General features: G+C 41.5%; 2 protein-coding genes across 5 annotated transcripts; one reads left to right on the top strand and one right to left on the bottom strand.

Moving 5' to 3' along the window:
- Nucleotides 1-116: 116 nt before the first annotated feature.
- ZGPAT (zinc finger CCCH-type and G-patch domain containing) lies at nucleotides 117-7,473 on the bottom strand. Of its 2 annotated transcripts, XM_074288871.1 has the most exons (8): nucleotides 6,835-7,473; nucleotides 6,456-6,519; nucleotides 5,422-6,113; nucleotides 4,254-4,387; nucleotides 2,974-3,129; nucleotides 2,067-2,198; nucleotides 1,493-1,898; nucleotides 117-954 (listed from the first exon to the last, which is right to left on the bottom strand). In XM_074288871.1, exons 3-8 carry the CDS (start codon nucleotides 6,000-6,002, stop codon nucleotides 816-818), a joined length of 1,548 nt encoding a protein of 515 aa, XP_074144972.1. In that variant the 5' UTR covers nucleotides 6,003-6,113; nucleotides 6,456-6,519; nucleotides 6,835-7,473; the 3' UTR covers nucleotides 117-815. The 2 variants fall into 2 exon arrangements, with proteins under 2 accessions (XP_074144972.1, XP_074144971.1); XM_074288870.1 differs by lacking the exon at nucleotides 6,456-6,519 and having other exon boundaries at nucleotides 6,835-7,026.
- ARFRP1 (ARF related protein 1) lies at nucleotides 7,144-26,932 on the top strand. Of its 3 annotated transcripts, none has more exons than XM_074288877.1 (8): nucleotides 7,144-7,279; nucleotides 9,257-9,356; nucleotides 9,931-10,018; nucleotides 10,328-10,410; nucleotides 11,300-11,381; nucleotides 12,269-12,339; nucleotides 18,373-18,473; nucleotides 26,624-26,932. In XM_074288877.1, the coding sequence occupies exons 2-8, from the start codon at nucleotides 9,264-9,266 to the stop codon at nucleotides 26,652-26,654; spliced, it is 549 nt and encodes a 182-aa protein (XP_074144978.1). In that variant the 5' UTR covers nucleotides 7,144-7,279; nucleotides 9,257-9,263; the 3' UTR covers nucleotides 26,655-26,932. The 3 variants fall into 3 exon arrangements, with proteins under 3 accessions (XP_074144978.1, XP_074144977.1, XP_074144979.1); XM_074288876.1 differs by lacking the exon at nucleotides 26,624-26,932 and adding an exon at nucleotides 19,031-22,848; XM_074288878.1 differs by lacking the exons at nucleotides 7,144-7,279; nucleotides 26,624-26,932 and adding exons at nucleotides 7,320-7,452; nucleotides 19,031-22,848.

Here is a 26,932-nt window from a genome sequence, read left to right as displayed (position 1 = left end):
TCCTCTTTCACACTCCCCTGAATCTTTATATCTTTCCAAGTGCTATACCCTTATGAACCCAAGGAGCTACTTCATTCGTTCTGATCTTGGCCTTCCACCAAAGACTCTCCACTTAATGACACAGCAACAACGTCACTTTAATCATTTTGTTTAAGAAAAACTCCTTCCTAAGGCCTTGTGGCACAACAAACTGGAAAACAAGTGTCGAGAAAAGTATCCCCCCCCTCCCAAGAAGAGGCTGCCCCAAGTCAAAATGCCATCAGCACAGCATGGTCTGTGTCTGGACAGGCCTGAGGTCACCAGCAAAGCAAAGTAGACCCTGCTCCTCTGGGCCTCCTCTCCGGTTCCATCTGCTCTCAGTGTGTTTTGGGAGGAGGAGAAGTGACACCTGACCTTAACCAGTCTCAGGCTACACCCTTCTATAGAGTGTGGAGGGCACAAAGTAGCTGATGGGTGAGTCTGTCAGGGAGTCTGGCTCTGGGGGAGTGTGGGAAAAGATGATATAATTAGCCAGCCCATTCCTTGGGAGTCTCCAGCTAGTACTAAATCCCCATCCCTTATCCACAACTGTGGCCCCAAAGAAGGGATCTCCAGTCAAGAAAGGTTGAAGCAGAGCTCACTAAGGATGGCGCAGGAATCCCTAGTGGGGCCTGCCCTCTCAAGTACCAGGTGCCTAGGAACAGAGGAGGAGAATGGAAGGAACTGAGTTTTCTGGCCTGGGCCACACCCATTTCAGGGGAGTGGATGGGGGGTGGGGGTAAAGAGAAAAGAGGAAGGATGAACTCAGGAGCCAAGGGGGAACTCCAGCTTCAGCACTAAAACTCTGTCATTTTCTTGTGTGTGTCAGCAGTCTTCTGTTCTCGCTGCAAACCTGCCTCCTGGGCCCGGAGATTCTTCAGCTCCTTTTGGGCTCCAGCCAATTTCTCCTCCAGCTGGGCTGTGGCCACACTATGACTAGAAAGAAACCATAAGAGTTATACTTGAGACTAGCCTCAGCTTTCCCATCAAATAAACCTTCTCAAATTAATTCAGTGATTCTCTATAGCTTCTGCTACATCTCCCCCCCCCCCTTTTAAAAATATATTTTCCATGATTTGATAGTGATTGCAAAGTAGTGTTTGTCTTGTTTTTATTAGAGTAGCAGCTCCATGAGGGTAGGGACTGTCTGCTTTTTACTTTAAGCAATTTTAGAGTGACTAAGTTCCTTTTGAGGGACTCAAGAAATATCTCAAAGCTGGCAAACTGACCTAACGGTACTCTATGCTCAGATACTCCCTCTCAGAAACCAATACTTCTCATATAGTCATAGCCTGGTTGGGAGAGCTCAAGGCTAATCTCATCTTTAAACTGAGATAAAAGGTTGTTAAAACAATGACTGGCACTTAGCACTTAAATGCTTGTTGATTTGGCTCAAACCCTTTCTAGGTGACACCCATCTGTTATCTAGTCTTTCCTCAGGATCATCCCTCTCCAAGAAGACTCCATATCATACCGGCCAATGTTCCGGGCCAAGGCTTCCTGTATGCTTCGGATATCCCTCTGAGTTTGCTCCACCTTCTCCAAGATCTGGAAGAGCTGTACACTTAGGGATCGCTTGGTACTCTTGCTGGCATGGTAGAGCTCCTTGCTACTCCTCTTAAAGGATTGGACCTTCCTTTCCTCTTGGACTCTAGCAACCTTGCCTTGGAGTTTTTCATTTAGGAAATCAAACACATTGCGTTGGGGTGGGCGTCCCTTGACTCCATTCCCCTTAGCCTGGCTTTTCCTTGGTTTGCCAAGGTTTGTCTTGCTGCTCGTTCTTTTCTGAAGAATTTCAGCACAATGATCTAAAGACTTCCCCTTTGGAAGCACCACTGCATGGATGGGCTCGACCCGGCCCTCAGCATTCTTTCCAAGACCTAAGATGACAAATGAGGGTTGGGAGTAAAAGAGAAATGTTATCTTTCCATATGGAATTACAGAACTACATAGCTGGAATCAATGATAACAAATTAATGCTATTCTTCAACATAAATATGAAGACTGTGTTGGGTTGAAGATATGCCTCCAAGGCTAAAAGGAATTACCTTTGCCGAACTCATAGCCCATCTGAGCGAGAAGTTTGGAACCAATGCCACGGGTATGTGCCTCCCAGCCAGCAAATGAGGAGCTGCAAGCAGGGCCCCAAGTCCCTTTTTCCAAGGCTTCTGACTCCATAACTACAAGAAAAACAGAGGTGGTCACCAGCTTAATTAAGGAAGTGACCATGCAGCAAGGGATTCCTCCTCATGAAATCTGAACTCAGAAGTTAACATTCCAGTATCCTCTTCTGCCTTCAAGAGGGAAAAGAGGAATTCCATGGTAGTTGCAACTCTTATAGATGAGTCTAGTAGGTACAGGTTAAGATCCTAGGCAGACTATATATGGATAACCCTACTTTAGGACTTCTCCCTAGAGAACAATACAAGTATTACCTTTTTCTCCTCCTCTCTTCCTCATAGTAACATAGTAAAACTATTTATTCCACCGTTTTGTATTTGTCTCCTCTATAGACTAGCACCAATTATCAATGCAAACTCCAGAGAGGTTTGGAGTTGTAGTAACTGATTGCAAAGGAATGAACATTTAAAAACTTGGGTCCACCATGTACTAATGGCGTGAATGTAGGCAAGGATCCTGGCCTCTCTTAACTTCATTTTTGTTTGTCAAATGAAGGTGACAACATTTTCCCCTTCATCCTTGTAGAATTGCTATGAGGAAACACTCTGCAAATATTGAAGCACTACAGAAATAAGAGCTGTCAAAGAATCCCAAGAAGACTGGGATAGAACAAAATACTTTCTAATTGAAGAAAGACCAATAGGTACTTAGCTCCTACCTTTCCACTGGTCTTCATGTGAACAGAGAATTCTACATTTCCTATACCCTGAACTGGAAGGCAAGGATAGTAGTGCTCCATTACTGAACATGAGTAATGCAGAGCCATCTCAGTACCTTTGGCATAGCTGGAATCATCCACATCATCTCCATCAGATTCTGAAAGTGTACTGTCTTCACTTCGGAGGGGGGGCATAATACCATCCCCCTCCACCACAGTCTCTTTGAGAAGCAGTGAGTCAAACTTGACTGTGTAGTAACCACTGTCCACATCTATGTGAGGAAGAACAGACCAATTAACTGTGAAATCATGTGAAAACAAAATCATGTGAAACAAAAAGGATAAGAAAACAAAAACAAAAGGTGGAAAATAAAATGTCACAGATGAGGAAACTAAAGCAAGAAACTTAAGACTACTTACTGCCCAATATTATAAAATGTTATGTATTTAGTTGATAATAATCTGGAGTTTCTACCCAAAGTCTAGTATTTTATTTCAATTATTACCCATGTGTCTGTCTACATGACACTTCCGATCAAGAAGTTTTGTGGCTTCCTAATAGTTGTACTGTCAAACAGAATAATGTGTAAAACACATTATTCTGTTTGACATTAAAGCACTTCTAAGATCTGACTCCAATTTATTTTTCCAGACTGATTTTCACCTATTCCACATGCCAATCAAACTGACATACTTGCTGCTTGCTGTGCATGACATTTCGACTCTAACTTCTGTATCTTTGCATAGGTTGTTTCATTCCTAGGATGCCCTACTTGTTCACCTCTGCTTCTTAGAATTGTTTACTCCTTTCAAGGCTCAATTCAAGTGCTACTTCCTGATACCTTATGTTGTCAGTGCTCTCCTCCACGATGAAAAGTGCTTTATATGTTACTTTGTACTGACTTATCTGCAAATATCTTATTCACACCTTATTAGACTCTAAGCTCCTCAAGAGCAGGGACCATTTGATTTTTGTATTTATATTCCTAGTACCATGCCTGCAACATCATAAACTTAATAAACATTTGTAGACTCAATGGTTGAATATAGGTCAAACTTTGACAGATATCTGGGGAAACAAGTTTACTTCTTCTAGAGGTGTTTTACTTGATAGCACTAAAGAACCAACTATAATCGATTCTTGGCTTGTTTTACTGCCATATTCAAAGAGTTTTTCAATTACTGTCTTCATTAAATATTGTTACAGAAGCAATCTCAGTATCTAACACATGATAAAAATAAAGATATTAAATTTTAACAAGTGACTGATTTATCTATATCTTGGGAGAAAAAAATTGAAATAAAATTCAGCTCCCAAAATCATAATGAGGAGACAATCATTTCAAGAGAAACTGGTTAAAAAAAGCCTTAATCATCCCCTGACCTAATAGCTCACCTGTGATCCGGGCTGGATACCAAATTCCATCATCATACTTAGCCAGACAGGCTGAACCTGTGTGCAGAGTACTCAGGTCTGGCTCCTGGAAGGGGCGAAGCTCATCTACAGCAACTACTTGCCCATGGGAGAACCTGTAGGGATTAGGTTAAGCACAAGTCAAATATTCCCATACATAAATGGTACTAACATCAAGTACCAAGAAGAAGCAAATCCAGTACCTGTCAGAACTTGCCCTCAAACGCAGAGAATCAGATAAATGCCAAAAAAGAGGTATCCCATTCAAAAATAAAAGGGAGTTTGTGGCCTGTTTTATTTTAACTATTTTTGGTGGAACAGGTGTTTACAGGAAACTCTCAATTCTCTGGGAGTGGATCATCAGCTCAGTGGCTTATCCACAGTTCCTTTACGACAACCAGTTAGGCCCCAAGTTGCCGATGTACACAGTTAAAGAAAGCTCACACAGCTGATTCCACACAAATTCAAGTGTGAGGATCTTGGATTATATATCTTATCATGTTTTTTATAGTGCTGCTCATTTAGTTGGGCTGAATTCTTTTGAATAAAAAAGGGTACGTAGAGTCAAGGAAGAAGAGTCCCTTGTGCCAGCTTAAGGCCAACAAAGAATTAATGTCTCTCCATAAGCCTTGCAAACAAGAACAAAAGCAGATACCCTTGCAGTACCTTATTCCACCCCATCCCTCCCCTCCCCGAGGCACTGGGAGCAGAACCCCACCACGGCATCTCAGTGGACACAAAGGGTACTCACTGTGGGTGAGTAGCTACAGCATTTGAAAGGTTGCTTCACACATGTGCGATACAGGAGAACTCAAAGCACTCAAAGAAGTATAGTCCTATTTAACAGAGGAGTAAACCGAGGAGTGGAGAAGGGGACGTGCCTAGGATCAAACTCTGGTCCAGAACCCTCCTCCCCAATGTGCCCCCTCCACCAGAGAAGCCCAAACCCTAATTTCTAACTACTGCCAACGGCCTATATTGCATATACCTAGCGCGGGTAAGGAAACAATCCCGAGCGTGCCTCAGCTACCTGGCACCTCTTGGCAGCCTGGGAAACGATTTAAACCTAAACCAGTCACTCCCAACCATTCCAAGCTGAGGCTGTTGTCCTGGTACCTGTGAGGGTGGAATAGTACGGGAGAGAAATTACCTGCAGTTCTCTTTGAATCGACATTTTCCCTCCAGGAAGAAGGGACAGGGCTTTAGGGACTTGTGAGTGGGGTAGAGATAGAGCACCCGGACCCCTGCGGCGCCCTCCTCGGTCTGCTCGGTCCCCACAATCATCGCATTGTGGTACTCCAGAGTGCCCCAGGAACTGTAGTAGGGAGCATTCACTTTCATCCCACTCAGCTCTTCCTCCTCTTCCTCTTCATGTCCGGATTTGTCGGGCTCCGTTTCTCCCCTTCCAGGAGAGGTCGCTGTTTCAGCACCGTGAGCCTCCGACTCTCCCGCCACTTCACTAATGGCATTCTGGAAGGCCAAGTACTCCGCTTCGTCCCTAACCGCACTCTCAATGAGGCCCAGGCTTGGGTCCAGCGTGGCCAGGAGCTTGCTCTTCTTGATGGACACCAGACTGGACTCAGTCAGCTCGATCAGCTGCTTTAAGTCCGCCTGGAGCTGAAGCAAGTCGGCCTTTTCAGTAGGGTCCAGGCCGGTCCCCAGGGCCAGCTCCACTTGCTGCAGCTGCACATGGTAGGTCTGGATGGAAGCTTCCACACTATTCTCATCCATCCTGCAGAGGCAGTCCGCAGCTCTTCCTATGACTGACTTGGGTGTCGCTACATCCTCTGAGATGCTGGTTTAGGAGGCCACTGCTCCACAACAACCTTCAGGAATCCCGAGCTGAAGAGAAGAAACAAGGTCGTCTCAAACAGAAGCTAACTAAAGCGTTAGAAGTCCCCGTGCTCCCTCTCTCAGGCTGGGGGAGTGTCATTTCTCCAGTCAACTGACAGCTACTGGGGGGCAGGACCCGCACCTTCCTTTAACTCTAAGGTTCCTAACCTGGAAGCTGTCATCCCCTGGGGTCTGGGAGGAAGAGAGGACGGAAAACCGGGGGGGGGGGGGGGGGGGGGGGGGGGGAGGAGGCGGAGGCACAGGCCGCCAGGGGGAGAGGGGATTGGATGAGGACGAGGGGAGGGAGGAGGAGAGGGAGGATGGGGGAGGGGAGAAAGAAGAATTATTTACCTGGTACAATTGTGTACAGATTTAGCTGCCTAGATCTTATTTCCCACCAGTACAATGTAAGCTCCTAAGGGCAGAGAAAAGGAGTAAGAAGAGAACGAGGAGAAGGAGTGAAGGAGAATAGAGGAGGCGGAGGATGGGAGACAAAACGGAGACGGGAAGGGAGGAAAGGAAGGGGGAGGAGGAAGGGGCGGCGGAGGGAGCAGGGCGGTGGGGGATGGGAGGTGAGGCCTAGCCCTTGGGCGTCTTCCGCAGAGACCTCGCCCACAGACCCTCCCGGGAGATCGTTCCTTCAAATCTAGACCTGCTCCCGAGCCCCGTCCTCCCTGCCCGCTTTTTCAGGCCCTACTCCCGCAAACTCCATGTCTCTTCAGCCGCTCACCCCTCAGGCCTGGGAAGCAGCCGCCACCGCCACCGCCACCTCCACGGCCGCCATAAAACCGCCGCTCGGGCAGGCCAACCATAGATGCCGCAATTCCGGCTAGAGAGGCCGCCAACAGCTCCTCGATTCTTTCACAGGGTCGCCACGAACCCACCGGAACTCCCTCCTCGGCTTCTGCCGTCCGCCGGAAGTGCAAGCGTGGTTGGGGCCGACAAGCCTACCGCCCGCGGTCTTTGGTGCCTCTGGGATTCGTAGTTTCCAAAAGGCCTCTCCTTTCTCCAGGAGGTCGGTGTGGACTCTAAGTCCCAGAAGTCACAGCGCCGGGGTCATCGAGAAAGGTCGATTCTCGCTGGCAGTAGAGGTGATGGCCCTGTAGGGTCTCGTCCGGCCTTAGTACCTGTAGTAGCAGTCGCTCCGGCTCTGACTCTGAGGCGCTAGGCCGCAGGTAGGAGCCCCTCGGCCCGTTCCCCTGTTGCTTCCTCACGGGCTCCACGTTGGTTGTGGAAGTCCCCGAGACGCTGACTTAGGAGTCCGAGGCCAGACCGAAGAGGCTCCTCTGGAGGGGGGGCCCTTTGGCCGGAACCGACCTCTTCCTAGAGACGAAGAGGAAGCCCACGGGTCAGTCTCCAGTTCGGGCACGTCGCCTCCTCCTCGGCCTAGGCCTCAGCTAGGCCTCTGGCCCTGGTTTCTAGGTGACGCTTCGGGCTCCCTTCCTCTACTCGTCTGCACCGTCCCCTCCTCCCACTCTCTGGGCTTATCTTGCTCCTCCACGCTTCTCCCCATTTTAGAGATTGTGGGAATACACCATCCCGTCTTCCCAATACATTTCTCCATCCTATCTAACGGGAATGCCTCACTGTTGAGCCAGTAGGGCTTTGCTCTCCTTTGGAAATTGCTTTGCCCCTTTCCTTTTCCCCCTTTTACTTACATATTAGTCGTGTCGCCCCCTCCCCCCCAGGAAAGAAAGATAAAGTGAAAAAACTGTGTGTCCGTTTTCATTCAGTGCATCAGTTCTCTGGGGAGATGGCTAGCGTCTTTTGTCACGAATCCTTTGAAATTGCCTCGAATCACTGTATTGATCCGAATGGCTGTCTTTCTCAGCTGGTCATTATTATAATGTTGCTACTGTTTATAGTTGTTCAGTCTAACTCGGTCGAGTCCAACTCTTCATCCCATTTGGAGTCTTGTCAAATAAGGGAGCGGAGGGCCATCTTACAGCTGAAGAAACTGAGGGGAAAAGGGTTAAATGACTTGCCGAAGGTGACAGTAAGTCTCTGAAGGTGAATTTGAACTCAGGTCTTCCTGACCCAACCCTCTGTCTACCGCCAACCAGTTGCCTCACTATTAGTGTTATTGTGTACATTGTTCTCCTGGTTCTGCTCCCATCACTTTGCATCAGTTCATATAAAGTCTTAGTTTTTCTGAAAGCGTTCCCTTATTTCTTTTAGCACAGTAGTGTCCCATCACAATCATACACTCTTACTCAGCCATCTCTCAGCTCTCAGGTTTCCTTTCTTTGAGCCATAAAGTTCTCTGCCCTCAGCCCCATTTTCACTTTAGGAGCAGTCTGACCTCAGAACTGGGGAGTCCACACTGTCCTCTCTTTAAGAGAGGATTGTCTACCTGCTGATAGACCTTCCCTTGTCTTACTACTGAGCCTGTGGGTCTATACTGTCTTCTACATGTTCCCCAAACCATCATTGCAAACTAATACTGTGCCTTTACTGCTAGTCGAGCCTGTTAGTCAGCACGAATGAAGATCATTATTCCCATGTTCTTGTTGGCTGTGCTGAAGGCCCGAGTTTGACCCATGGAATACAAGTTTTGGGAATCTAAGAGCCCCCAAATTTATTTCCCATAACCCTTTAAAAATATTAAAAGCTCAGCATCTCTGAAAGTTTAAGAGAAAGAGAGAAGTTTCTGTTTAAGGGTTGGTATGCTGTACAACCTTTGTCCCTAGGTGTTTTCAACTGTAGGTCCTTATGTTGGGAGAAGTTTAAGGTCCACTTAGCCTAGCTCCTAGTGTAAAAAATAAAGTAGAAAATCACCTGGATATCTCCCAGTGTCTTTGTGGAAACTTTTCCAGTCACATGGAAAGAGCAATGTCTTGTAGTGTTTTAACATGGTTGTCTCTGATCTTTCCCAAGAGTTTAAAGTTTTTCCATTAGAATCTAATCTTTACAACATTTCTAGATAGTAAATAAATCTCTAAAATAATACTCATTTTGCAAGAAACCAAGAAGAAATTGAATTTCCCAAGATTATGCAGCAAAAAGAACCTAGAAAAAGGTCATTCTGACTCGTTTGTTTTATCTGTTGTTGTTAATGTTATTATAGTTATATTGAAGGAAGCAAGGAAGATGCTGTAAGGAGCAAAGCCACAGATAAAAGTATTTCCTAGTGATTCCTTGTTTCTTTACAGGAGCAGGATGTATACACTCCTATCAGGGCTTTATAAATACATGTTTCGGAGAGATGAATACTGCATTCTGATCCTAGGCCTGGACAATGCAGGAAAAACGGTAGGTTGTTTCTTTTCTAGTCATCTCAATTCCTATTCATAAAATTTATTTTGGGATAGTCCTTTTTTTCATTCAGTAAAACATTAGCTGATTATGTGATAACTTAGTTGTAGGTGCAAGAGAGGGTTATTATAAGTGATTATAAGAGAGGAAGATTTTACAGAAGGGAAGGAGGGATCCTTTGGTCTATTTTTCAGAGATAAGTTCTTATAACTGAGGTGTGCTAGTAATTATTTAACATCTGGCTTTTAAGGAAAACAATTGTTCATACAACATACTTATGTTTAGTTTTGAGCCTAGGCTTAATCAGCAAAACAATAAATTAAACTTTTGTTGTAGTTTTTCTGAGGTGCAGATACAGCTGTCATGAATTGGTAGGAGTTGGCTAATGCATATTCCAGCTGAAAATGAGCTCAGCTTATCTAGTCTGGGCTTTTCTGAAATCATGAATCCCATCAACAAAATTCCTAACAAGTGTCATTTTTCACTTAAAAATTTCATACTCCCTGAGGCAGCCTATTCCATTTTGAACAGTTTTAAATTTGCATTCATGTTTGTTTTTCTGTCTACCTAGACTTTCTTGGAGCAAACGAAAACCAGATTTAACAGAAACTACAAAGGAATGAGTTTATCCAAAATCACCACTACAGTGGGCCTGAATAGTAAGTGGGTCTTTTTAGTTAAGAATCAGGAAAACAAATAAATATAGTATGACAATACATTATGATGACCAAGGTGAGTGAGACAAGACAGGTAACAGGTTATTCATTGATCTTCTTATGTGGTAAAGCCAGTTGAATTTCTGAGAGCTAGTACTTTCCTTATCTCAGAGATTGTAACTCTGTAGAGTAGTGTGGTATTATTTTTCTTCATTTCCAGATGAGAGAGTGAGGAAAATGAAATTTCTGTGACTGGGATCTTGTATCTAACCTTTAGTTTCTTTTTCCTCCCCTTTTTTTCTTTCCTTAAAGTTGGTACTATAGATGTGGGCAAAGCTCGCCTTATGTTCTGGGATTTGGGAGGGCAAGAAGAATTGCAATCTCTGTGGGACAAGGTAAGGAAAAAACTATTTCTCTCATCCCTCCCATCCCTCTACCTTATGCTTATACTTAAAATTCCACAAAATTCTCAGTTCTATGGCCTTGGGTAGCCTCATCATAAACCAGATATTAAGCTAGGTGGACTATTGAGATAGCCCTCTGGTAATTTTACTGTTCCTGACCTACAATATGAATGTTTTTGACTAATCATAGGAAGTAGCTTTACAAGTAACTCCTAGAAATTTATCAACTCAAACACAATTTTTTTGGTCCACATGATTAGAAGCTAGAATTTTCAGATACCAATTTCCAACCTATACCTAGTAGTAGGTTCTGGCTCTGATATTAGCCTGATTGTACCCCATAATCTAATCCTCCTGTCAAAAAATATATTCTACTTAGAATAATAATTATTTTGCTAGAAAAGAAGCTTTACTTGGGCTGATAAAAATACCATTTTTCTGGCATCTTTAACCAAAACTGTAACGCAGAGGAAGGATTCACTTGAGATTTTTATTATTTTGTTAGGCAAGACTAAGGCCCATTTCAAATCATTTAGCATTGACTTCTGGGTCTTAGAATTTCTATCCAGTAGTATATAAGGAATAGAATAAAATAATGTATGAGAAGCCTTTTGAATTAAATTTTTTAGGCTAGTAAAAGAATTTCCAACCTGGAGGTTTGCCTGTCATCCACTCTCTTATGCCATGAACTATCTCCACTTGAGAATGAGCAAAACCGAGAATGAGCAAAACTGATAATCACAACAATTTAGAAAATCCTGTTTATGCCAGAATCTTTGCCAGCATTTTGCTATTTCTCTTTCTGTCTTTGATCTCTGAGCTACGCTCTGAACATACTGAAGCATGATCTTGGGCACTAACCCTTCTGCTATTATTCTAGTACTATGCTGAGTCTCATGGAGTCATCTATGTCATTGATTCTACAGATGAGGAGCGACTTTCAGAAACCAAAAGAGCATTTGGTGAGTTATGGTTTTGACTGAGGTGTCTTTGGTTTTGTTTTTTCAAAAACCATTTATTACATGCTTGTTATATTCTAGTCTGCCAGACTTGGCATGGGGAATGCAAAGATAAATGAGACATGATTTCTGTGCTAGATAAAGTAGAATTTAGTAAAGGAGATAGAACATGAACCCAAGTAGCTACATTCAAAGCATTATATAATTATTGTATTAATAATACATGCAGAGTGCTAAATGAAGGAGGGATAATCGCATAAGACTCCACTAGAGAAGTAGCATTTGAAATAGGCCTCAAAAAATGGGTAAAATTTCTATAAATGGCAATGAGAAGAAGGCCATTCTATACTAAGAAACATATTTGAAAATATATATATACAAATCAGATTGGGGAAGAAGTGAGCAGTCTGATTTGGCTGGAACATGACATTTGTATGAGGAAGGAAGTGGGAAATAAGACCTCAGAGGCCAGATTGTGAGGGAACTTGAATATTATTCTGAGGCTAGCTAACCCTAACCCTAAAAAGACAGCAAAGAAGAAATCAGAATCATAGAAGAACCCACAGAAGGTGAGGGAACAGTTTTAGGGAGGAAATTTCAATAGTATTGCAGATATGTTAAAGAGAATGGGATGGTGCCTGTAGAAAAATCCATTGCCTGTGGTGATTAGGTAGTCATTGATGATCTTTAAAAGGGCTATTTCATAGGTTAATGGGGATGGAAGCCATAGTGGGAGTTAATAAGACAGTGGATTGTGAAAAGATGAAGACATTATAACCATGTAAAGAACTAATTTTGCTTATCTAAGGTCTTGAAAATGAAATTCCTGTCAGAGTTTAATGCTTCCATACCAGGATTAGCTCATCACTCATCATTTTTCTTTCTTCCAGAGAAAATGATCACCAGTGAAGCCTTGGAGGGGGTCCCTATCTTGGTCCTGGCCAATAAGCAGGATGTAGAGGTGAGATCACTGGCTCTTTGCTCAGTTCTAGATTGATTTCTTTGATAAAATTACACTTAAAGACTTCTGTGAACTCTAGAGGCAAGCAGAAGTGGGAATCTTGTCTTTTGGGTTGGCATAGAGAGTATCTATTTTAGTTTGAGTTGTAAGTACATACTGCTCTCAGGATTCAAGGAAATATATCTATGGTGGTTAGTATCTGAGACCTTTGGTGTGATATTCTCAGATCCTGCCAGTCCTCGCCCATTTGACTTACCTCTTTAGTCTAAAGTCCTTTTCTCTGATAGTGTGTCTTCCAAGCCTTTGGACCTTGTAGTTCTTTTCCTCTTCTGCTACCCAGTATTGTTATCAAAATAGTATGTCTAAGGATCACGAGTCTATAACTAGTTTTGACTTTTCAACTCTTTGGTTTAAAAAAAAAAAAAAAAAAAAAAAAAAGATCCTTCCCTCCTAATCATTACTTCATCCTTGCTACTGTTGTCTTCATCTTTTCCTTTTTCATTTCATTTGAGGATCTGGAAGATGTACACTTGAAACTGCAGAACTTCTTGTATTTTTAGGGAGTTCAAGCCATTAGTCAAGCTAAGATTCCCTGTTAAGAGTCAGTTGATGGTCTGAACTTAGTTTGTGTATTTGCTTCAGGGAGTCTGTCCTTTCTGACCTCTACATAGATGTAGGACTATCTTTTGCCCACTGGAGGGAGGCAGATTGACATCACAAGACTTCATGCTTACTAATATGTATAAATTCCATTCTTCTTTCATCCCATCACATCCTCTATTTCATCAAAATACATGCAAAGAATTTGGAACTATGCCCAAAGAGTTATCAAAACGTGCATACCTTTTGATCCAGCAGTATTTCTATTGGGCCTATATCCCAAAGAGATCTTAAAGGAGGGAAAAGGACCCACATGTACGAAAATGTTTGTGGCAGCCCTTTTCATAGTGGCAAGAAACTGGAAACTGAATGAATGTCCATCAATTGGAGAATGGCTGAATAAGTTATGGTGTATGAATGTTATGGAATATTATTGTTCTTGTCTGATCAAGAAATGAGCAGCATGGAGGCAGCTAGGTGGCGAAGTGGATAGAGCACCAGCTCTGAAGTCAGGAGGACCAGAGTTCAAATCTGGTCTCAGACATTTAACACTTCCTAGCTGTGTGACCCTGGGCAAGTCACTTAACCTTAAATGCCTTAGCAAAAAAAAAAGAAAGAAAGAAAGAAAAGAAATGATCAGCAGAATGATTTCAGAGAGGCCTGGAGAGATTTACATGAACTGATGCTAAGTGAAATGAGCAGAAACAAGAGATCAACTACAAGATTATACGATGATCAATTCTGATGGATGTGGCTCTCTCCAACAATGACATGATGCAAACAAGTTCCAGTTGTTTAGTGATGAAGAGAGCCATCTACACCCAGAGAGAGGACTGTAGGAACTGAGTGTGGTTCACAACATAGCATTTTTACTCGTTTTATTGTTGTTTGCTTGCATTTTATTTTGATTGTCACTTTATTTTTCTAGTGTGGCAAGAAAATTGTATAAATATGTATGCATATATTGGATTTAATATATTTCTAGCATGTTTAACATATATTGGACTACTTGCTATCTAGGAGAGGAAGTGAGGAAAAGTGGGGGGGAAATTGGAACACAAGATTTTGCAAGGGTTTATGTTGAAGAATTGTCCATGCATATGTTTTGAAAAATAAAAAGTTTTAATAAAGAAAAAATTTTTTTAAAAATAAAATAAAATACATGCAAATATACTTTTTAACATTCATGCTGGCAAAACCTTGTATTCCAAATTTTTTTCCCTCCCTCCCCTAGACAGCAAGCAATCAAATACAGGTTAAACGTGTAATTCTAAACATATTTATACATTTATTATGATGCACATGAAAAATCAGATCAAAAAAGACAAAAGAAAGAAAAATAAAGGAAGCAAACAAAAACAAAAAAGGTGAAAATACTATGTTGTGATCCACATTCAGTTCCCATAGTCTTCTGGATGCAGATGGCTCTCTACATCACCAATCTTTAAAATTGAACTGAATCACCTCATTGTGTTCATCACATCTTCACATAATCTTGTTGCTATGTACTTTTCTCTTGGTTCTACTCACTTAGCGTCATTTCATGTCAATTTCTCCAAGCCTTACTGAAATCAGCCTACTCATCATTTCTTATAGAACAGTAACATTCCATTATATTCATATATCTTAATTTATTCAGCCATTCCCCAACTGATGAGCATCCACTCAGTTTCCAGTTTCTTGACACTACAAAAAGGGCTGCCACAAACATTTTTTGCACATGTGGGTCCTTTTCCCTTTTTTGTGATCTCTTTGGGATATAAGCCCAGTAACTCCAGAAATAAAAGGTATGCACAATTTTGTAGTCCTTTGGGCATAGTTCCAAATGGCTCTCCAGATTGGATTGGATCACTTCACAACTCCACCAACAATGTATTAGTGTTCCAATTTTCCTATATAGCTTTCCTTTTATCTTAGCCAATCTGAGAGGTGTACTCAGTTGTCTTAATTTGCATTTCTGTAATCACTATTAAGAGCATTTTTTTCATATGACTAGAAATGACTTAGAGTTCTTCTTCTGAAAATTGTTCATATTCTTTGACCATTTATCAATTGAATAATGGCTTGTTATATTCTGTATTTCTACCTCACAGTTGGGCTTTGAACATTTACCAACAACTACCTAGAAGTATGCTGTTTCACATAAAGATGATTCTACTCTCTAGAAGTTATTTTACTGGGATTTATCTTTCTCTTAGTGTGGAAGGGATTAAAGTGATTTTTTTTTTCCTGGATACCATTATGATTTCTTAGATGGACTAGGACTGGAAGAAATAACTACCTCAATTTCCCTGAGACAAGTTCTGGAGAAGATTAGATTTAAGAAGGTCTTGAAAAGGTTTTCAAAAGGTAGATTTACTATGTTGTTCAAAAGCTAGCTATTTGAAATTAAAGGGGTTGAATCCGATTAAGGGAAATAGAAAAATATCTTTTTGCCTGAAATTGGTGAAGGAAATTATAATCGATAAGGACCTATTGTCATTAACAAATACTTTATCCTTATATATATTTTTATGTTGAATGTTCATTAAGCTTTAAATAACTCCAAGTGAAAAAGGAAGTATAGAAGAATGAGAACCTGAAGAAGAAAAGTTATCTTAGCTTTCAAAGTAATTAAATCCCTGGAGGAAGTGGGACTGGTAGATCTCTACCCCCATTCTTCCTGTCACCAAACACATCTGGGGCTCATTGGTGTTTGAAGGGGTTGAGTTTACTGTAGACCAGCAATATAGCATGGGGCAAGTGCAATAGAAAGACCGTGAGATAGGTGGTCAGAAGACCTGGGTTCAAGAGACACCCTGTTTATTTTTATAAATTTGAGAAAGTCACTTAATTCTTCTGGGCCTCAATTTTCTCATCTGTAAAAGAAAAGGGGTAGCTCAAATGATCCCTGAGGTCTTTCCCCATTCTAAATCTATCATCCTTTGAAATCTCTATTTTCCTTGTCCTTTTTTCTTCCCTGCTATTTATACCTCTTATAAGCCCCTGCCCATAAGCAGAAAGGAATAGGAATATGTACTCCATGAGTTTCAATTGTTGGCATATTATGAATGGTGGCCCTTGGCTCATTCTTCATTGACTGTTTGCTTGTCTGATGATTTTTAAATATACTAAGAATTTTCCCTTTAGATGTTAGGGTGGCCAGAAAGCTGCTTTCCCAAGATAATTTTGTTTATGTTTGGTTTCTTGTCTCATTTTTAGTCTTTAGTTACAATGATTCATTGTGTTTGAATGATGGGCCCTGGGGAATAGCAACCATGCTGAAGATACTACATTCCATAGCATTACAGAATATCAGAAGAATTTTTTTTTTCCCTTAGCCTGTATATTTTACATATCTCCTGAGAGATGGCTAGAAGATTAGTCATCTCTGTTAAGGGTCAATCTTTATTTCTTCACTTCTTTCTGGAATTCCATTTCTCTGTAAGCACCAACTGAAGCAGGCCTGCTTTTCTCTGTACTGTGTAATTTCCAAAGGCCTATGTTTGTGAGCCTTGAAACAGGCTAAGGTAGCAAGGGTGTCTCCTGGAATCAGGGCTGTGTTTCAGTCACCTGCTTTCCAAACATCTTTGTTATATTAAGTGGTAACTTTTTCTCAGTCGCTCTTTCTGCCTCCACAGTGACCTTCAGTTTTGTTCCTTTTTATCCCTGTGTCTTAAATTCATCATGATAAAGAAGAGGTGTTTCCAGAAGAAGGAATGACATATTTAAAAAGGAAGAGAAAAATCAAGTGGTTAAGTATATGATCACATGAAAATGAGAGGAAAACCCTTCCAGAGATGATCCTCCCAGAATTTTCTGCCTTGTCCCTTCCTAAATACAGGAGATTAGCCTTAGGCCGTCTGCTCTTCCTGTAAGGTGGGAAAGAGATAATGACTAGGAACTCATTTGTTGGGTATTTGAGATATTGTCATATTATATGTACCTGTCAGTCACATCATTTCTTATGACTAAATGTTTTATTATTTGCCCCGACTACATAGAGTAAATTTTAAACATAGTTCTGAGTTTTCTTATTTCATCTTTATTTTACCACTTTTGGAGGAGGGAGGATGGGAAACTTTGAAGAATCCCATAAGTTTTTTGAGGTAGTAAACTAATGTTGGAGGGTCCCATGAACTTCACATGGGGATAGTTAGATACTTATTGCCTATCTTTCTTCCTGTCTGAGCTTCTGTTGCTTACTTTTTTATATAAGTTCTCAATATAGCTTCTTGTAAATAGGTAGTGAGTGGGGAATGGTGGGATGGAAGAAGTAATGGCAGCAGGACTGAGCTGGATTCTGTCAAGCTTGGAAAAACATCAGAGACTGAAAGGGGGTTGTAAAATGGTTGGGTCCTGGATTCTACATGTAGCTCAGCTTGTATTGTGACCTTGTTGCACAACTCCCTTAATATTTTTCCCTCGGTTTCTTCATTTTTGAAAGAAAGTATTTATCTCTGGCTTATCTCCTGGAGACAGCATAAGAATGAGACATAAGACAGCATAAGACAGCTCTAGTCTGTAGAGCAGTGAATTTTCTTGGAAGAAGGTTGTTCTAGAAATAGATTTTAAATGTCCCCTTTTATTCATGAGGTCTCAAATAAACTTTAAGAGAGTGTTGATCAATCTATCTGAGCAAATGTTTATAGAGGGGTTTGATTTATATTTTTTTTCCCTTCTTCCACAGTTGATGCCTTTTCTCTCTTTCTCCCTTCTACCACTTTTTTATTTCCTTCAGAAGCTGGCCTGACTTCGTTTATTCACTTTGGCTCCCTCACACCTGCCAACATCAGATCTCATAAAATTCCCTGGGAGTGAGATTGAGTTGTTATTGACAGCTGGAGAGCTCTAGTCTAGCAACTGTACTGGTCACATCTCTTTATGAATTACTTTCTATATTTACTGGACTTTTCCTTTCTTTAAACCTATTCCAGAGTATCATGGGGACAGTGGGATGTTTACAAAATAGTACACAAACCCAGATTGCAGTCCAGAATTCTTCCTTTGCCTATTGAAGCACAAAAAGGGTCCTTGGACCAGGACCTTATGAATGAAGAAGGACATCCAACACCCTAAGTGAAGGGATGCTCAGCTGGAAAATGGGTGGCATTCTGATTGATGATTGAAGTGAGAGAAGCTGTTCTTATAGTGTATTTGGATCCTGCTTTGACTATCTACCATTTGTGTGGCAGGCCACAGGCAGAGAAGTTAAATGATTCCATTTTAAAGATCAATGATTGATATGCCCTGATGCATGGATAATTACTTAAGATTAAGTAAGCACGTGGTTGACCTTGTCACTTTCCTTTCCTTTTAGACACCTTCCAAAAGATGGTCCTATCATCCCTAACTGTCACCAAGTGTTTGCGGACAAATCGCTTGGTATTCCTGGGGTTTCTGTGATCAGAAGACCAGCTTCTTAATGTTTCTGTCCCTTTCCTTTCTCATCAGACTTGCTTATCCATTCCTGACATCAAGACTGCATTCAGTGACTGCATTAATAAAATTGGAAAGAGAGACTGCCTGACACAGGCTTGCTCCGCTTTAACAGGGTAAGTGTGAGAACACATAGCAGCCTTACCCGTGGGTCTTTTCTAATCATGTACCCAGTAGACTGTTTTCACCAGGATTACAGGATCCTAAGATACCAGATTTTTTTATGACCTAGACCTGGGAACCATTACTGACCAGAGAAGAATTTGTATTTTTAGCATCCTAGAACCCCAGGGTATTTCTGCATGCCTACAACTGTGCCATCACATATAAATGGCTTTATGAGGAGAAGGACCAGAGACTTAGGGGACAAAGCTGGCTCAGAGTCAGGAGCCAACTGCTGCCAGCCCTTACTGGATGGAGTCAACCAAAATGTGTTTATAACTCTGGCAGAAGGGAAGTAGGGTCCGGTCCTTTCCAGTGTGGTTAAATATAAATAGTATGAGGTCTGAAAAGGGAGCTTGTAGCTGTGATCACTATCCTTCCTTGACTCTGAACTATGTCAGGGATGTCTTCAAAGACCATGGAATCATACACACACACACACACTCTCCCCCCCCCCCCTCTCTTTGAGTAATCATGGGGACCCACTGCCTCATATCTGATGTTTTCTCAGCAAAGGGGTGAATGAGGGCATCGAGTGGATGGTGAAGTGTGTCATAAGGAATATCCACCGCCCCCCACGGCAGAAGGACATCACGTAAGACTGGAGTATCACCGCTGCTGTGCTCGGACAGCTGCCCCCAGCGCAGATTCCACCTACCCTCCTTGTCCAGGGAACAGGGCCCAGGACTTTGTCATCGATTGGATTCTTTTCATTTGGATTTTTGATTTTGTTTTTGTTTTTCCTAAGACAAACTTTTATCTCCATCCAGAAAAAAAGTCATCTTGAGGATTCTACCTCAGGGTTGAAGAGGGGGAAAGGGGAGGTGTTGGGGAAAGAGTTTCTCTGTGACCAAACACAAGACCCTCCTGAATGAGGAATGATAGGACCTCACCTGGAGCACAGGAACTGTCAGGTATCATGAATGATTTCATCCAAGCCACATGAGGTGTGGCTTTATTCTTCCTCAGTTGCTCAGGAGAGCTGGTGGAGTATTTTTTGGTTAATGACCTAAATTTAGTCTTTCATTTCTTAAGACCAAACATGGAAAACTGGCTCAGGCTAGTCCCTGGTATATTGACAAGGTGTTGTGACAGGCATGTAAGGCAGTGGTTCCTATCTGCCCTGAAGCTGTAGTTTTCTTGGGTTTATTTGGCTGAGTTCTGGCTAGCTATGACCTTTTGGCTCTAAATCCTTATATTTTAATACTTTCTCCATTGCCTCTTTCCTGGGGGTATTGGCCTGTGCTTGGTTCCCCAGCCTCTCACAGGATGACAGCAGCTAACATTGTCATCAAGAATAGGCAGAGGTAACTGTAGCTGCAAGACCCCATCTGCTTGAGCTGACACATTTTTGTTACCCAGCTATACTAGGAAGTATGTAAAAAAATGAGCTCCAAGGAAAAGGTTGATACTTTGAGCCAAAATAGTTTAATTGACACTTCGTTGTAGCTACTTTTCCTGTAGACATCACCTTCATCTTTGACAGTATTTGACTTGAGATTGGTAGTTGAAATAACTTGTTCAAACCTGGCCCAGGCCCAGGTCCAGGCTCATAAACCATATAGCTGTAGGTTTTTCAGGAATTGTGGATATTATTAAAAAAGCAACCTTGCCTGTTTCCACATAGAAATCAGCTCCAAATAATACAAGTCATTGGCCAATTGTCTACAGCAGAAGCAAAGAGGGAGAGGAAATTCTTCTTACAATTTCATAGAAACCTTAGCTTTCTATCCTAACCAATTGACTGACCTTGAATCTGTGATAGTTTATCTTTTTAAGTCCTGAAGCAACTGAGCATTAGTGGGGCCAAATAGATCAGCCCGATTTGGCCAGCTCTCTCTGTCTTCCTATTGTTAAAGCTTTTCTCATTCTGAGGGTTTTGACTTTACTCTGGGGAAGAGTGTAATCCCTTAGAACTTCTTAAAAGAGGGCTTGGGCAGCTAGCTAGTGGTATCAGAGCTGATCCATTTGTCTAGAACTTGTGATTTAATGGTGACAGAATCACACAGCTGCTCTTTCAGACTTTCAGGTCCAACTGAGAAGCCAAATACTTGTGCCTGCAGGGAAGTGGAAGGAAGGCAAGTTGTTAGGGGGAAATTTTTCTTCCTTCTCAAGCTAGATTTGGCACCTTGAGTAGAGAAGATAAGTAAGTAGCATAATGCTATTAGTCATTTTGTTAATTGATTTTATTCTCCCAAAAAGGGCAAAAAGAAGGCTAATATAAGAAAGCCAAGGATTTAAGACTTTTCCCTCCAATGCTGTGGGTTCTCTGCCTCTGTAACCTGCATGCTAAGTTGTGCCTTAGGCTGGATCAGTATTACGCCCTGAGTAGATTTCAGCAACACACTCCCATAATTATGCTACATAGAGACCAATTACAGTGTAAAGAGGTGGGCACTGACCTAGAGTCAGTCCTTTCAGGACATAGCCTTGGCCACAGCAGTCCTGTTGAACAGTCTACAAACTATAGAAAGTATGTCTGAATATAGGCCCTTACAAATCCCAACCTACTATCCATTAACTACCATGGTCTGTTTCTCTCATGGCTTATTTCCTTTGGAATCTATTGCAAGATAAGCAAATATCTAAACTTCATTTTGTATTCTCCTTTGACTTTAATTTAGAAAAGTTAGCTTATAGAGCCAGGAAGAAGCAAAACATCACATGCTTCCTTCCTATCCTTTCATTTTGAGGATTTTGAACTGAATATTTCCCTCCAATCCTGATCCTAGTTGATTGATCAATGTAGCTGCTACTTGAACTGAGTCAGAGTAAAGAAATGTAGATCTGAGACCTAACGTCCTTGTATCAGTCATAGAGGGTTTTACAGTCTGGCCCAGCAAGGGTCAATTAGCTGTTAACTTCTTTGCAGTTTGGTGGTGAGAGAGTTAATGTTTACTGAGCGCTTTCAGAACCTGAAGGGGGAGTAAACTGCTCACATTGAAAGTAAGTATACTTCAGAAACCAAAGTAGGATTTGTTCTTTTATCTTTCCTTTGAGGGAGGAGTTCAGCATACTTCATGTTTGTCATTAGGTCATGTTTGCCCCTGCAGGAACATCATGTTCTTCATGTTACATGGTAACAAGAAAATATGTTTGTGCAGAAATCCCCTTTGTAAATAGATCTGGCATTGTTAAATCTGCTACCTTTCTTTTTTGGACTGAGTCCTGGGTGAATTGAGATAGAAAATGTTCTGTGGGGCTCTGTTCCATCAGTGAGATGCAAGGCCAGTGGTTAAGTTGAGGTTAGGGAAATTTGTGAAGCACTCTTATTTGCTCTTTCTTCCAAACTCTAAATTCCTCTGGAGTAGAGAAGATCCAGAGGATTGCTATACATTTGGTTCTATAACCAGTTGGATAGTGGTGTGATCCAGCAGTTCCAGCTAAATATGCATTAAAAGAGTCAGCATTAGAATTAGGCCTAGCATCAGGCTTCAGAATCAGGATCTGTCAAGGTTAGAGGAAAGTGCTTCTCACTTGTTTTGTGTTGACCAAAAAGATTATAGTTTGAGGCTTGTCCTGGAGCCCTGCTAGGTAAAAGCTTTAAATCTTCCTTCTCTCAAAGTTTAAATATTCAAGTTTCCCATTGAATACCTCCTTGCTTTGGTGAAATAGATTTGTGATTCAGTAGAGAAACCTCTAATTTGGCCATTACTAATAAGAACTTAGGTTTCCCCATGTCTTATCTCTTATTGAATTCAATTTCTACTTTTCCCTCAAAACATCTTAGGATTCTCATTCTTGATAGTTATTCCATCTCACTCCTTTATTATTGGTCTGATCTAAACCAAGTAACAACTCCATGGCATAAACATTTTCTTCCTTTGGAAATTTCTAGTCTAATTTTTGCAGCTGCTGGGTTGGAACTCTCCCCTATGTTGGTCTTGTTCTAATTTATGAAAGCTTGGGCCCTTTTAGAGTACTTGAGGCCTCTTTGGCCTAAGGCTCTCATAGCCATGGCTTCGTCATAGTCACCCAGACAACTATAACTGGCTTTGGGAAAAATTGAAAAAGTATATGACCCTAGTAATTCTACTGGTTTAGGAATTAAGGGATTAGTGCAGGTTCCCAATTTGCCGATATCTATTCCCCAGTAGTATTCAGCAGAAGTTGGACCAGATGCTTATTTTTCTGGCTTTATGCTTAAATATTTGTGGTCAAAGAACCATATTCTCCCTGCCCATTGACACCTTCATCTTGACCACTAAACAGGCAGGGGTCTGATCACTGATTATAGGGGCTTGAGGCCATCACTCTAAAGTTGTAAACTAATTGTCTTTAATTCCCAGTGATTCTCTGTGTTTGGAAAAATAAAAATCTGATCAGGAATCTGAACTATTCTGGTCCTTCCTGGTTAGGGGGTTGTGCCAGACTACATTATATACAATTGCTATTTGGGTTTTTTGCAAATGATTTTTCTCCTACGGGCTAGTCTCATTTATGTGCCTTTGGTTCCCAACCAAAGAGGTGTAGAGAGTGAGGAGTCGTCCCTGGAATTCTTTCCCTACCTCAGTTGTCTACTGTGTGAAGACATTATGCTATGCACTGAAGATATTTTTAAAAAAAGATTAAAAACAGTCTCCGAAGCTATGAAGTTTGAAATCTAATTGGGAGGAAAACAACATAGAAACAATTATATATTCAAACTATAAAATAAAATGGGATATAATCTCAGAGGAAGAGATATTAGCAAGAAATAGCAAGAATTTTTTTTTTTAAAGGTAGGATTTTAGCTGAGATTTAAAGGAAGCCAAGGAAGCAGAGAAATAGAATTCCAGGTACGAGAGCTAGTGAAAATGTACTGAACAGGGAAGTGTAAAGAACAAGGAAGTCAGTCTCTGGTAGCAGAGTTTGTATAGGATTTGAAGGTGTAAGAAGACAGAAAAGGCAGAAAAGGGTCTGGCTATGAAGGGCCATAAAATCCTATGGAAGATTTTATATATTTGCTCCTGGAGTCAATAAGGAGATACTGGAATTGACTGAATAAGAGTGACGTATTAACCATACAGAAAAGTTGACCATATGTCAACTTGTGCTGTCCATTTTGTCTTTATCATCTTTATTCAGACCACAGGAAAAAGAAAGGACAGCTTTGGTTATAATGTATTTTCACTTTAAATCCCTGTCTTCTCTTCTCCCTCCTTCTCCCTCCCCCATGGGGCCACACTAAGTGGGGAGTAGGCTTCAAGCTGCTGCTGACACACTCAATTGCAGCTAGCTCCTTTAGCTGGAATTGGGAATAAAGAATAGTCCTAAACCAGTCCAGAAATATGTCCATCTCTAATCAGATCCTTGCCATAAGAACCATATCTGTGGGAATGAGTGATTGAATGACAAAGCACATATTAAGTGCTTGTTTTATAATACATATTGGTCTAAAAGCTGGGAATTTAAATACATAGAGCAAGATGGTCCTAGACATTAAGAAGCTTGTGGTTATATTGTGGGCAGAACATTGGAGTGGAGTGACCGAGAAGAGGTGTTTTGGTTTGAAAATTTACAGTAATATTAATTGGAACCACAGGGCAATTGAACCTTCCAGGAATTGTAGTATTGACCAATAATGAATTTAAACTAAAATTTAACTAAATTTAACTAAAATTTAAATAGTGCTCAATGTGTACCAGTACTGTGCTAGTGCTATACAATCATTTGTCTCATTTGATCCTCACAACCACCTTGAGAAGAAGGTGGTTTTACATTTTACAGATGAGGAAACTGAGGCAAACAGGTTCCGTATAGGAGCCGCTTTCCTACCCACCTGCCTCAGACCACTACAGAAATAGGCCATCAGGGTCTGGGGAACATTTTTCAGCAAGAAAATAATTCACTGCAGGAGAGTCGTTTGTCACATATAGTAAGTCACTGGGAAAGAAAATTGCAGAAAGAAAGCAACTACCTTTCTGGCAGGCATCAGGATGGGGATTTCTCTTGAGCTAGCCATTCGATTCTCACCGGATCTTCTAGAGCATAAAGGAACCTGATGTCTTCCTTCTTTCAAATATTTAGTCAAACTCCAGAAAGAGCTTTGGTTGTCTGGGGAGGAAGCTCTAGGAAAAAGATGAAAGAAAACCTGTGGACGGTGCTCTCAATCAGCTGCTCCTCTGTCTAGAGCTAAATCTCTTGCTTCATTTTGGATTCCCCATCCCCCAAGTCTGAGACAAAAAGATCAGTCAAACCAGATATTTGTGTCCCAGGCTACTGAGGAAAAGCTAGATTCCCAGAAAGCATGTGAGAATGAGGACACTGGGAGGAGGTCAGAGGTGAAAGACCTGCCCGAAGCAGATATTTCTGAAAAGGGCAGAGGGCTCTTGCAAATTGATACTATTTCCTTCAGTGCTAGGAAATTCCCTAATTTCACCACCAAGGGGAGGGAGGAGTTGGCACTGGCACAGAATTGAGATGGGAATCTAACATGATACTGGTGAGGTCAGACCACACACTCAGACCACAACCTGCTTCCTTGTCTACCCTCCCACCCCTAAAAAGTGCTGGGTAGTTGGCTTCAGGCCTAGACCCACTGCCTCCAGGAGATGTTTGTCCTGCTGGTACATGAGAACCGAAATGAAATGGGATGAGATAGGAAAGAAGAAGAGGGGAGAATTATGAGCCAAAAAGAATGATCTCAGAAAAGGTGGCCTTTCTGGAAACTGGACGATGATTGAGGAGTTTGAAACCCCAAGGAATAGCTCAGGAGGGAAATCACCAGAGGGAAAAGGAATTTGGTAGAAAGGGAGCAGCAAGAGATAAAACCCCACACTTTGTACACTTGAACCCCTAGGACTGAGCTCTTTTTACTTTCTCCTCTGCCTGCCTATTCCTTTCAGTTCCCTCACAACTCATCTCTTACTGTGCCCATAAGCACAACACTCCCTTCTTTGTTCCTTCAGGTTGTTCCCCAGGTCCCTTTTTGCTTTACTCTCCCACTTCCTTTTGTACATCAGTCTCTTCCCCGAAGTACTCTCTGGTGTCTGGGCTTGAGCCTCTGTGGTCTTAAGAAGTTGCTGAGCTGGGACAGCTAGGTGATACAGTGGTTAGAGCACCAGCCCTGAAGTCAGGAGGACCTGAGTTCAAATCTGGTCTCAGACACTTAACACTTCCTAGCTGTGTGACTCTGGGCAAGTCACTTAACCCCAATTGCCTCAGAAAAAAAAAAAAAAAAAAAAAAAAAAAAGTTGCAGAGCAGAGTTGCCACACAGAAAAGCCCCGAGATCCTCAGAGCAGAGAAGAAGCTAGCCTTAGGTCTGTAAGTGACCACAGATTCCTCATCTTCCCTGGAAGCAAACTGTAGGGAAATGGAACACAGCTGGAAGACTTAAGAGAGGCTGTCCTCCCTCCCACATGTACAAAAATGTTTGTGGCAGCCCTTTTTGTAGTGGCAAGAAACTGAAAACTGAGTGGATGCCCATTGATTGAGGAATGGCTGAATAAGTTATGACATATGAATGTAATGTTATTTTGTTCTATATGAAATGATGAGCAAACTGATTATTTAGAGAAGCCTAGAAAAGACTTATATTAACTGATGCTGAGGTGAATAGAATTGAGAGAACATTGTACACAGAAAACAAGATTTATAATAATCAGCTGGTGCTTCTCAACAATGCAATGATTCAAGGCAATTCCATTAGACTTGTGATGGAAAATGCCATCCACATCCGGATAAAACTATGGAGAGTAAATATGGATTGAAGTATTTCCTTCCTCCCAAAAAAGGTTGCCCTCAACATTTCTCTCTCACCCCCAACATGGTCCCAGAACAGCAGAGGACAGACCCTATACAGTTGGAGTTTCCACTTCATCCCAGCTAATTTTCCTGAATGCCTACTATGTTTTGTGAGTGTGTTTTTTTATTTACAAAGCATATGCATGGGTAATTTTTTCCAACATTGACCCTTGCAAAACCTTTTGTTCCAAATTTTCCCCTCCTTCCCCCTCCCCTAATTAGCAAGTAGTTGAGTATCTACCATTTGTAAAGGACTGTCCACACCTGTCTTCTAAGAAATGTTCACTCTCTAGGAAATCTTTAAGCCACTTCACCGTCTAACACACTTCTTGACCTAACCTTTCCAATAGTACATTTAAATGTCATGTCTTTTATTAGAACAGGGACTTGGATGATGTCAGTGCACTGAAAAGAGTGTGTATCAGAGAGAGAGAGACAACCTGTCCTCAGGGAACCCTCTGTAGAAGACCAGATTTCTGCATTCTAAGACTGAAGAAACTCAAGGAAGGAAAATTTGAATCTTTCTCACAAAGATTTAAGACAACTTCCCCAAAAAGTACATCAACAAGTGAAAATTATACACAACATCACCACACAGTATGTCTAGTACTTAAAAAACCTAAGAGTCAGAGTCCTGATGGGATTAATCAAGTAGAGTTTACAAAAGGAAATAAATTTGACTTGGGA

Source organism: Sminthopsis crassicaudata, chromosome 2 (genome assembly GCF_048593235.1).
Source record: "Sminthopsis crassicaudata isolate SCR6 chromosome 2, ASM4859323v1, whole genome shotgun sequence".
Lineage (NCBI taxonomy): Eukaryota > Metazoa > Chordata > Mammalia > Dasyuromorphia > Dasyuridae > Sminthopsis > Sminthopsis crassicaudata.
The sequence above is the reverse complement of the archived record's forward strand: the minus strand, read 5'-3'. Positions and strand labels throughout refer to the sequence as shown.

Bases quoted from the DNA above. Each gene is read 5' to 3' on its own strand.
- ZGPAT (XM_074288871.1), bottom strand. From the start codon at position 6,002: ATGGATGAGAATAGTGTGGAAGCTTCCATCCAGACCTACCATGTGCAG. The intron at 2,199-2,973 runs GTACTGAGATGG...TTTTTCTTGTAG, and splicing joins TGATTCCAGCTATGCCAAAG to TTATGGAGTCAGAAGCCTTG. The intron at 955-1,492 runs GTATGATATGGA...GTTTCTTTCTAG, and splicing joins TTGGCCCGGAACATTGGCCG to TCATAGTGTGGCCACAGCCC.
- ARFRP1 (XM_074288876.1), top strand. From the start codon at position 9,264: ATGTATACACTCCTATCAGGGCTTTATAAATACATGTTTCGGAGAGAT. The intron at 10,411-11,299 runs GTAAGGAAAAAA...CTATTATTCTAG, and splicing joins TGCAATCTCTGTGGGACAAG to TACTATGCTGAGTCTCATGG. The intron at 18,474-19,030 runs GTAAGTGTGAGA...ATGTTTTCTCAG, and splicing joins GCTTGCTCCGCTTTAACAGG to CAAAGGGGTGAATGAGGGCA.